Source organism: Heterodontus francisci, chromosome 14 (genome assembly GCF_036365525.1).
Source record: "Heterodontus francisci isolate sHetFra1 chromosome 14, sHetFra1.hap1, whole genome shotgun sequence".
NCBI classification, from domain to species: Eukaryota; Metazoa; Chordata; class Chondrichthyes; order Heterodontiformes; family Heterodontidae; genus Heterodontus; species Heterodontus francisci.
This window is the reverse complement of record NC_090384.1, coordinates 101,354,513-101,366,753: the sequence shown is the minus strand read 5'-3', so window position 1 is coordinate 101,366,753 and position 12,241 is coordinate 101,354,513. Positions and strand designations below refer to the sequence as shown.

Here is a 12,241-nt window from a genome sequence, read left to right as displayed (position 1 = left end):
ACTCCACCTAACAAACTTTAGCATATCCTACAACTCAGTGTGAACGATGCCAGAGAAGTTACCAATACACACACACATCATATATAAGATACAGATACAAAAGAAAGGAGAAACTCAATCATTTAATATCTATCCTCCTGTACAATTCCTGAATGAAAATTGGCATCAGGAGCGTTTCCTCCAATTTTTCAGGTTTTCCGCAGCTCCTCCGCCAAAATTACGACAGGCGAGCAGGTGACTTCTCATGGGAATTCACATCCCCATCCGTCTTTAAGCCCTAAACATGGGGGAATGGCCTGTATTTGACCTGAGCTTCAGTTTCAAGGTTGTAAAGCAATTACATGAACACTTTAGCAGTAGAATAACGCATTCAGAGTTGCACAGTATTGGTCTCCTCTGCTCATAAAGCAGCACAATCTCTGATTTACCATGAGCACTGCCACGGGAGATCCATTAGTTTATCAGCATGCATGTTATCTATGAATATGTTGCATATCTCACACACCAACAGTCAAATCATCTCTTGTACATGACATTAGCGCAACAATCTCCTGCACATCTGTGAGAATCTGAAATACTTATTCAGTATCCATCCCATGATTTCAAGCGAACCAGTCCATTTGTAATCCATGGTTATGTAATGCTTTGAGTTTCTAGTTCGCAAATGTTAGTAATCATGTCATGGCCTTTCTGCTCCTTCCTTTTACATGTGTGCATGCGAAGGTCAGATGTTAATAACATACATCATTATCAGTTATATAATGGATAAAAGCATATAAGATTGACTGAAAATTGCTCCCACAAGGAAACTGGCTATAAATACAGACTGTTGTTGAGGGCATTAATGATGTCCTATGACTCGAAGGTTATAGAAATAGCTGTGGTATATTTTACAGACGGAGGACAACCCACCAGGCAAGATTTTACCTCATACCAAATTGGGGTCAATTTCGACTGTGGACTTTGATTAATTTTTAGTCCAATTTTTTTGCAATTCGCATCTTTTTATCCACAGAAGGAGACCATTCACCCCATGGCTCTTTGTCAGAGCAATTCAAAATCTCAGCCCCAGGATATCATTGCAGGATTCCTCAAGGTAGTGCCTAGACCCAACCACATTCAGCTGCTTCATCAATGACCTTCCATCCAACATAAGGTCAGAAGTGGGGATGTTAGCTGATGACTGCACAGTGTTCAGTTCCATTCACAACTCCTCAGATACTGAAGCAGTCCATGCAGCAAGACCTGGACAACATTCAGACTTAAGCTGATAAGTGACAAGTAACATTCGCGCCACACAAGTGCCAGGCAATGACCAGCTCCAACAAGAGAGAATCTAACCATCTCCCCTTGACACTCAACGGCATTACCATCGCTGAATCTCCCACTATCAATATCCTAGGGGATTACCAGTGAACAGAAACTTAACTGGAGTAGCCATATAAATACCGTGGCTACAAGAGCAGGTCAGAGGCCAGCGATTCTGTGGCGAGTAACCCACCTCCAAACTCCCCAAAGTTCATCTACAAGGCACAAGTCCAGAGTGTGATGGAATACTCTCCAATTTTCTGGATGGGTGCAGCTGCAACAACACTCAAGAAGCTCAACACCATCCAGGACAAAGCAGCCCGCTTGATTGGCACCCCGTCCACCACCTTAAACATTCACTCCCTCCATCACCAATGCACAGTGGTAGCAGTGTGTACCATCTACAAGATATACTGCAGCAACTCACCAAGTCTCCTTCCACAGCACCTTCCAAACCCACGACCTCTGCCACCTAGAAGGACAATGGCATCAGACACATGGGAATACCACCACCTGCAAGTTCCCCTCCAAGCCACACATCATCCTGACTTGGAACTGCATTGCTGTTCCTTCACTGTCGCTGGGTCAGAATCCTAGATCTCCCTTCCTAACGGCACTGTGGGTGTACCTACACCACATGGACTGCAGCGGTTCAAGAAGGCAGCTAATCAGCACCTTCTGAAGGGCAATTAGGGATGGGCAACAAATGCTGGCCTTGCCAACGATGTACACAACTCATGAACAAATACATTTTAAAAATTGCACTGCCCATAGACTCTGCATAGACCTGCTTCAAATGTTCATCTATTCTTCCCTTAAAAGATGCAGTGATCCCTGCCTCAACTATTCTTCTGTGAGGCCAGGGACAACAATGTCCCTTTTAAATTTTCTTATTTGTTCCTGGAACGGGTGACAACACTGACAAGGCCATATGAATTGCCTACACCTAGTTTGAACAAATGAGGACATGCTCGGCTACCCCAGAGGCAACGCATCCAGGATCAATCACACAGTCTTGGACTGGAGTCACATGTAGGCCAGACCAGGAATGAGTAGGAATGAGGAATGAAGCGAACCACTAGTCTTCTTAGATATTCCAGCAGATTTCATCATTTTTCGCACAGCAAGGTCCCACAGTGATGTGACAACACAAGAACATAAGAAATGGAGTTGGAGTAGGCTATTTGGCCCTTCAAGCCTGCTCTGCTGTTCAATGAGGTCAAGTCCGATCTCCTACCTCAACTCCACTTATCTGGCCTATCCCCATATCCCTTGATTCCCTTACAGCCTAAAAATCTATCAATCTCTGTCTTGTATATACGCAATGACTGAGCATCCACAGCTCTCTGGGTTAAAAAATTCCAAAGATTCAAAAAACTCTGAGTGAAGAAACTTCTCCTCATCTCAATCACGGCTGAGCCCATAGCCTGAGACTATGTCCCATAGTTCTAGACTCTCCAGCCAGGGAAACAGCCTCTTAGCATCTATCCTTTCAAGCTCTCCAAGAATTTTATGTTTAAATGAGATCACCTCTCATTCTTTCAAATGTCAGAGAATTTAAGCCCATTCTACTCAATCTCTCCTTATGAGAGCCCTCTCATCTCAGGAATCAATCTTGTCATCTTTTGTTGTAATCTCTCAAAGACAAATATATTTTTCCATAGTTAAGTAGGCCAAAACCGCACATAATCTGTGTTGGGATGAGGGAAAAATGTTGGCCAGGACACATCAAAATTTTAAGCCCAACTGAGAGAGCAGACGGGGCCTTGGTTTTAACATTTCATCCGAAAGACGGAACCTCCGACAGTGCAGCACTCCCTCAGTACTGCACTGGGAGTGTCAGCCTGGATTATATAGTCAAGTCTCCAGGGTGGGACTGGAACCCACAACCTTCTGACTCAGGCTGAAATATGACAGCTGGAGGCCCCAATAGAAAAAAAAACAGAAGAGCAATTGCAGAAGTTTTTTTGTGTGCTTGGTAACATCTTGAGTCAAATCACTTGTAGGATTTGTTCCAGGGTATAATTTCCAATATCCTCGAATAGCTTCCATGGGCCACAGTCATTTATCAGCAGTTTGAATGCACAGAAAAAAAACAAGACTATATGTCTTGCCTGAGTTCACACCAAGATGTAGGAGAAAATTCCTGCATTCCAATTGGATTCATGACAGCAAGGAGCACTTCAGCAAATCTTGGCTGCATTTGGAAGGTTACACCAGTACAATATTAGCACAGATCAGGATGTGAGCCTGAACCTGTGGTAATGCCCACACTCTCTTGGGCTTTTCGGTATTATTGCACAGCCTCACCTCTATAGCTCAGCTATACAGACATGATCAGATGCAGAGGCTATCACAAATCCTCCAACCATGGTTCCCTTTTTGAGAGCCAGGTGTTTCATATCTATTCCCCTCAGAACTCTCACTGAATAAGCAGCACTCGGTGTTTCCTGGTCTTATTCTCAGACTCAACCCGGGCTTTTCCAACAATCCACTAATCAAAAAGCAGCTCATGATTCTCATGGCCTTGGAGGAGATGCCCGTGTCGGGGTGAACTTGCTTCATCGTCTTGTAAGTGCAGATGGAGAAACTCTCATTCCTCAACCAACAACACAGTAATAGGAGAAGGCCATTCAGCCCCTCAACCTGATCCGCCATTCAATCAGATCATGATTGATCTGTATCTTAACCCCATCTACCCACCTTGGTTCCCTAACCGTTAATACCCTTACCCAACAAAAATCCATCAACCACCATTTTGAAATTTTCAATTGACCCCCAGCCTCAAAAGCTTTCTGGGGAAGAGAGTTCCAGATTTACACTCCCTTTAGGTGAAAAAGTGTTTCCTGACATCACCCCTGAACAGCCTGGCTCTAATTTTAAGATGATATGCCCTTATTCTGGACTCCCCTCATCTGAAATAGTTTCTCTCGATCAACCCTATCAACTCCTTTAATCATCTTAAACACCTCGATCAGATCTTTGTAACCAATGAATTATTTGTGAATTGCAGTCACTGATATTTATGGACAAACACGGCAGGTGAACAAAAAAAACAGTTTATCTGCTCTTATTGATATTGACAGTGTGACAAATATTGGTAAGGACACTGGGGAGATCTCCTCTGCTCAGGGGGTCCTTTATAGCCACCTGAACAGACTGAAATACTTGAAGATATTTGAAAGGCAGTGCCTCGGACCATGCGGTCCTTCCTCTGTAGTTCAATGGAGTGACACCCAAGATTACACTAACCTCTGGGGAGAGGCTTAAAGTTCCATCTTAACTATTGAACGTGCATACAGTGCCAAAGACTTTTCCAATTTTCAGTGCAGTACTGAGGGAGTGCTGCACTTGACCTTACTTTGAAGTATTCATAAAGTATGCAATCTGCATCTTTTACACTCAGTGAAGAAGCTATTGCAGCAGCATGATGTCGGTAATTCATTAAAGTTTAGGAGCAGAAAGAGCTGGCAATAATATGAAACACTAGCATTTCCATAGCATATTTCATGACTCAATGAAGAATGCAAAGAGCAGGTATGGCTGGGAGAGGGCAGTGGGCCCAAGTAACATTAAACTAGCTGTTAACTTGTAGTTAGGGCTAAAATGTACTGATTAAAGAGCCAGGGGAATTTAAACAGTTTAAGAGGGTAGACTGGGGGAGAAATCACTAAGAATGGGAGCAGATAGCCATGGATAGAGTTGCACAGCAAGGGAGCATCCTAGGGAGCTTGCAGCCCAGCAGCCATCTTTGAATACTGCCCTAACAACCCCACTGCCTTGTGGGCGCCTCGGGAGAGTCCAAGGCTAAGGGAGTAAACCCCAACAGAAAATCCGGAGCGGAACCCAATAGGCGGTCATGTGTCACCGTTGGCATGTTTCTGGGAGTTCCTGCAGCCATACCGGTGCCAAACATCGTGCTCTGCACTCCTTTGGACCCCACCAGAAAGGCAGAGAGGGGGGCTTTGACACTTGGGCAATTGTCAACCTCCATACATCCGCCCAGGCATGCACCATGGAGAGGTCACTCCATAGTCGCCTCACAGCGACCGAAACAGCACGGAAGGCAGCAGTTACGAGTTATAAGTCCAGCTCAATTGGCGTAGAGATTGGGCGCCACGGGTTGCCTTTGTCAGTGGGAGAGGTCATCGCACCTCACTGGATAGCTACCGCCCACCTCAAACCGGGCAGCCCCCCGGTCAATAAGGCTCTGTCCTGCCACAGTCCACCTGCTTCAATGGGTGCTTGGAGCTCAGGGTCATTGCCCGAAAAGCGGACTGCAACAGCGCACCAAACAGCACAACAAAAAAAGGAAAGAAGGTACCAGCCCTTCGTTTTGCAAGCTGGAACGTCAGAACTATGTGTCCTGGCCTGTCGGAAGACCTTACACAAATCAACGATCCTCGGAAGACCGCCATCATTAACAATGAGCTCAGTAGACTCAATGTCGACATTGCAGCACTTCAGGAGACACTCCTCCCTGCGAGCGGATCTCTAAGAGAGCAAGACTGCACCTTCTTCTGGCAGGGTAGGGATCCTGAAGAACCAAGACAGCATGGAGTGGGCTTCGCCATCAGAAACTCTTTGCTCAGCATGATAGAGTCACCTTCAAATGGCTCGGAATGCATACTGTCCATCCGACTGCTCACCGCCTCTGGTCCAGCACACCTACTCAGCATCTATGCTCCAACACTCTGCTCCCCACATGAAGCTAAAGACCAGTTCTACGAGGAACTCCATTATATCATTAGTAGCATCCCCAATACCGAACATCTGTTCCTGCTGGGGGACTTTAATGCCAGGGTTGGGGCCGGCCATGACTCATGGCCCTCCTGCCTTGGGCGCTATGGCATTGGAAGGATGAATGAGAATGAACGGAGACAGCTTGGGTTGTGTACCTATCATAACCTCTGCATCACCAACTCGTTCTTTCACACTAAACCCTGTCACCAGGTTTCTTGGAGGCACCCAAGATCACGTCGTTGACACCAGCTTGACCTCATCGTCACAAGGCGAGCCTCTTTAAACAGCGTTCAAATCATCTCAGCTTCCACAGTGCGGACTGTGACACCGACCACTCCCTGGTGTGCAGCAAGGTTAGACTCAAACCAAAGAAGCTGCATCACTCCAAGCAGAAGGGCCACCCGCGCATCAACACGAGCAGATTTTCTTATCCACAGCTGTAACAAAAATTTCTAAATTCACTTAAAAAAGCCCTTCAAAACACTCCCATAGGAGATGCAGAGACCAAGTGGGCCCACATCAGAGACGCCATCTATGACTCAGCAATGACCACCTATGGCAAACGTGTGAAGCAGAATGCAGACTGGTTTCAATCTCACTTTGAAGAGCTGGAACCTGTCATAGCCGCTAAGCGCATTGCACTGCTGAACTACAAGAAAGCCCCCAGCGAGTTAACATCCGTAGCACTTAAAACAGCCAGAAGCACTGCACAAAGAACAGCCAGGCGCTGCGCAAATGATTACTGGCAACACCTATGCAGTCATATTCAGCTGGCTTCAGACACCGGAAACATCAGACGAATGTATGATGGCATTAAGAGAGCTTTTGGGTCAACCATCAAGAAGATCGCCCCCCTCAAATCTAAATCAGGGGACACAATCACTGACCAACGCAAGCAAATGGACCGCTGGGTTGAGCACTACCTAGAACTGTACTCCAGGGAGAATGTTGTCACTGAGACTGCCCTCAATGCAGCCCAGTCTCTACCAGTCATGGATGAGCTGGACATACAGCCAACAAAATCGGAACTCAGTGATGCCATTGATTCTCTAGCCAGCAGAAAAGCCCCTGGAAAGGACGGCATTACCCCTGAAATAATTAAGAGTTACCAAGCCTGCTATACTCTCAGCACTCTACGAACTGCTTTGCCTGTGCTGGGATGAGGGAGCAGTACCACAGGACATGCGCGATGCCAATATCATCACCCTCTATAAAAACAAAGGTGACCGCAGTGACTGCAACAACTACCATGGAATCTCCTTGCTCAGCATAGTGGGGAAAGTCTTCGCTCGAGTCGCTTTAAACAGGCTCTAGAAGCTGGCTGAGCATGTCTACCCTGAGGCACAGTGTGGCTTTCGAGCAGAGAGATCGACCACTGACTGACATGCTGTTCTCCCTTCGTCAGCTACAGGAGAAATGCTGTGAACAACAGATGCCCCTCTACGTTGCTTTCATTGATCTCACCAAAGCCTTTGACCTCGTCAGCAAACGTGGTCGCTTCACACTACTAGAAAAGATCGGATGTCCACCAAAGCTACTAAGTATCATCACCTCATTCCATGACAATATGAAAGGCACAATTCAGCATAGTGGCGCCTCATCAGACCCCTTTCCTATCCTGAGTGGCGTGAAACAGGGCTGTGTTCTCGCATCTACACTGTTTGGGATTTTGTTCTCCCTGCTGCTCTCACATGCGTTCATTTCTTCAGAAGAAGGAATTTTCCTCCACGCAAGATCAGGTGGCAGGTTGTTCAACCTTGCCCGTCTTAGAGCGAAGACCAAAGTACAGAAAGTCCTCATCAGGGAACTTCTCTTTGCTGACGATGCTGAATTAACATCTCACACTGAAGAGTGTCTGCAGAATCTCATCGACAGGTTTGCGGCTGCCTGCAACGAATTTGGCCTCACCATCAGCCTCAAGAAAACGATCATGGGACAGGACGTCAGAAACGCTCCATCCATCAATATCGGCCACCACGCTCTGATAGTGGTTCAAGAGTTCACCTACCTAGGCTCAACTATCACCAGTAACCTGTCTCTCATTGCAGAAATCAATAATCGCATGGGAAAGGCTTCCACTGCTGTGTCCAGACTGGCCAAGAGAGTGTGGGAAAATGGCGCACTGACACGGAACACAAAAGTCCGAGTGTATCAGGCCTGTGTCCTCAGTACCTTGCTCTACAGCAGCGAGGCCTGGACAACGTATGTCAGCCAAGAGCGACGTCTCAATTCATTCCATCTTCCCTGCCTCCAGAGAATCCTTGGCATCAGGTGGCAGGACCGTATCTCCAACACAGAAGTCCTCGAGGCGGCCAACATCCCCAGCTTATACACACTACTGAGTCAGCGGCGCTTGAGATGGCTTGGCCATGTGAGCCGCATGGAAGATGGCAGGATCCCCAAGGACACATTGTACAGCGAGCTCGCCACTGGTATCAGACCCACCGGCTGTCCATGTCTCCGCTTTAAATACGTCTGCAAATGCGACATGAAGTCCTGACATTGATCACAAGTCGTGGGAGTCAGTTGCCAGCAATCGCCAGAGCTGGCGGGCAGCCATAAAGGCGGGGCTAAAGTGTGGCGAGTCGAAGAGACTTAGCAGTTGGCTGGAAAAAAGACTGAAGCGCAAGGGGAGAGCCAACTGTGAACAGCCCTGACAACCAATTTTATCTGCAGCACCTGTGGAAGAGTCTGTCACTCTAGAATTGGCCTTTTTCGCCACTCCAGGCGCTGCTTCACAAACCACTGACCACCTCCAGGCGCTTACCCATTGTCTCCCAAGACAAGGAGGCCAAAGAAGAAGAAGATTTCATGACCTCAGGACACTCTGTAGCCAAAGAAGTACTTTTGAAGTCAAGGCACTCTTGTATTATCGGAAAAGCAGCAGCAAATTTCTACACAGTTAGATCCAAACAGCAATAATGGCCAGATAATCTGTTTGAGCTGTTGGCTGAAGGATAAATATTAGCCACTGCATCAGTGAGAATTCCCCTTCTCTTCAAATACTGTCATGGGATCGTTTTCGTTCACCTGAGAGAGCCGATGAGGCCTCGGATTTACGTCTCATCTGAAAGATGGCACTTCTGACACTGCAGCACTCCCTCAGTACTGCACTGAAAATTGGAAAAGTCTTCGGCACTGTATGCACGTTCAATGGTTAAGATGGAACTTTAAACCTCTCCCCAGAGGTTAGTGTAATCTTGGATGTCACTCCATTGAACTACAGAGGAAGGACCGCATGGTCCGAGGCACTGCCTTTCAAATATCTTCAAGTATTTCAGTCTGTTCAGGTGGCTATAAAGGACCCCCTGAGCAGAGGAGATCTCCCCAGTGTCCTTACCAATATTTGTCACACTGTCAATATCAGTAAGAGCGGATAAACTGGTCATTCATCTCACTGCTATTTGTGGGACCTTGCTGTGCACTAGTTAGCTGCTGCATTGCCGAAATGGCATGCTGTGCAGATTCACCAGAATGACACTGGGGCTAAAAGGTTCAAATTATGAGAACCGGTTGCAGAGATTCAGCTTGCATTCCCTTGAATTTAGAAGATTATGCGGTGATCCAATTAAGATGACTAAACAAGTTGATCGGGTAGATAAAAACTATTTCCTCTGGTACGGGAGTCCAGAATAAGGGGGTACCACATTAAAATGAGAGCCAGGCCATTCAGGGTTGATGTTCGGAAGCACTTTCACACAAAGGGGAGCGAAACCTCGGAACTCTCGCCCCCAGAAAGCTGTTGAGGTTTGAAAATTTCAGAACTGAGATTGATAGATTTTTGTTGGGTAAGGGAATTAAAGGGTTTGAAACCAAGCTGGGTAGTTGGAGTTCAGGTACAGATCAGCCATGACCTAACTGAATGGCAGTACAGGCTGGAGGGGCTGAATGGCCTCCTCCTGCTCCTATGGGCTTAACAACAGCGAGCACACCTCAGAAAAGTAATTCATTGGCTGTAAAGCATGTTGGAGCATCCTGAGGATGTAAAAGGAGCTATATGAATGCAAGCTCTCTGATTTTGTTTTTCTCACGCAAGGGTGTTCTGATGTCTTTACAACAATCAGGCATTTTTACCAAAGTGAGTGTCAGATTCGGGGCTTTGGACGATTCTGCTCGCTCCAAGCAGCAGACATACTGACACTAAATACACACATTTACTTAGAATCAATGCAGATCTGAAACAAGGAAGGCAAATAAATTAAAGCAGGAATTTCTCCTCGATCTGCTTGCACACTGAAACCAGGGCTCTGCGTCAGTTTCAGGCACTTCTAACTGCACGTTCCAAAACAGGATCACTGTTGTCCTTAAATTGACTTTCCTTCCCCTCCCTCTGTCCTGACCCTCCCCATCACCTTACCGTTTGATGCTGAAGTGGGTTGGAGTAGCAGTATCATGTACACTCCAACGCACCTTGCAGCCATCCCCACGTTAAGCAGCGAAGTGCAGAGATGAAGGTGAAAAGCTCCTCCTGTCTCCTCGACCCAGGTCCCAGCTTGTGACCGAAAGCCTCCAATATTCCCCAGGAACATCGCCAGCAATGACAAGTAAAGACCAGGAGCAGAGCCTCTGTCCAGAATACCTGCAGCCATCAGCATCCATTCGAGTGTCAGGATTCACACTGGATGAGCCCGACATTCATGCTTGCAGTAATTCAAGAATAGTGAATGAAATAGGGTCTTTTTCTCTTAACAAAAAGCATTCAGATGTGCATCCTGATCTCAATGCTCCTTTGGGACCTCCTCTCTGCACTTGAGATCGCAGCTCAGCGCTGTGGCTTTGCATTCCATCTAATGCCTCTCTCAAGCTCCCTTCCCTGGTTGGCACTCTGTCCATGCCATAGTCTTGGCTCCTGTCTCCTTGATGCTAAAAAGGTGCGGCTGATGGCGTCTCCCAATTGATCCGGCTTGCAAATACTGTTACAGCGACTGCACGTCGCTTTATTTTCGGGGGGGAAGAAAATTCACGTATATTTCCACCGACCAAATGCAAAAAGCAGTAGGAGGAGAGCGACGCACCGTACAATGTGATAACGACGACCTCTGGTGGAACACACAGCATGCCCAGGGCTGTTCAACTCCACACTGCAATCCAAAGTGTGCATTGCATTTAGTATTCATGAATAATTCATACTATTCTGTCAAGTTACCAGCAAAATGTACCAATTTTTTTTAACTGCCGAATTATATTAAATCAATCTCAGTCACTTTGAAAGCAAACACTGTTACTGACCCCACTGTAATCTACACATCCGCCTATACCTCTGTTGAAAATATGGTACAGAATATTTTTTTTGACTCCTTATTCGTTCTCAGGACGTAGGTGTCATTGGCAAGGCTGGCATATATTAACCATCCTTAGTTGCCCAAACTGAGTGTCTCGCTCAGCCTCTTCAGAGGACAGTTGTGTCAACCATGTTGGTATGGGACTGGAGTCACATATAGACCCAGACTGGGTTGAAGAGGGCAGGCTTTCTTCACTAAAGGGTATTAGGTGAACCAGTAGGGAATTTACAGCATGTTGACAGCTTCATTGTGGAAAGGCGAAGATCAGCCCAGAAACAACTGCAGTATGAGTGGTTAGCTTCCTTTACATATTCATCCCTCTGTTATGTTAATGGGTTAGTTAACCCGTTTATTGTAAATATTAAAAGAGTCGGTAGAAAAGGTGTCCTGCAAATGATCTACATTGGCTCCCAGTCTGAAATTACACCAATTTTAAAATTCTCATCCTTGTTTTTAAATCCCTCTATAGCCTCATCCCTTCCTATCTCTGTAACCTCCTCCAGCCCCTACACCGGTCCCTATCTCTGTAACCTCCTTCAGCCCCTACACCGGTCCCTATCTCTAACCTCCTCCAGCCCCTACACCGGTCCCTATCTCTGTAACCTCCTCCAGCCCCTACACCGGTCCCTATCTCTGTAACCTCCTCCAGCCCCTACACCAGTCCCTATCTCTGTAACCTCCTCCAGCCCCTACACCGGTCCCTATCTCTGTAACCTCCTCCAGCCCCTACACCGGTCCCTATCTCTAACCTCCTTCAGCCCCTACACCGGTCCCTATCTCTAACCTCCTTCAGCCCCTACACCAGTCCCTATCTCTAACCCCCTTCAGCCCCTACACCGGTCCCTATCTCTAACCTCCTCCAGCCCCTACACCGGTCCCTATCTCTAACCTCCTCCAGCCCCTACACC

General features: G+C 46.8%; 1 protein-coding gene across 1 annotated transcript in view; it reads right to left on the bottom strand.

Annotated features, from left to right (window-relative positions):
• kiaa1549la (KIAA1549-like a) overlaps nucleotides 1-11,054 on the bottom strand; it is a 348,851-nt gene extending 337,797 nt beyond the window's left edge. Inside the window, exon 1 of the mRNA XM_068046635.1 lies at nucleotides 10,409-11,054. Coding sequence (XP_067902736.1) covers nucleotides 10,409-10,646 — 238 coding nt within the window. The 5' untranslated portion in view covers nucleotides 10,647-11,054. The remainder of the gene's footprint in view (nucleotides 1-10,408) is intronic.
• Nucleotides 11,055-12,241: the final 1,187 nt, after the last annotated feature.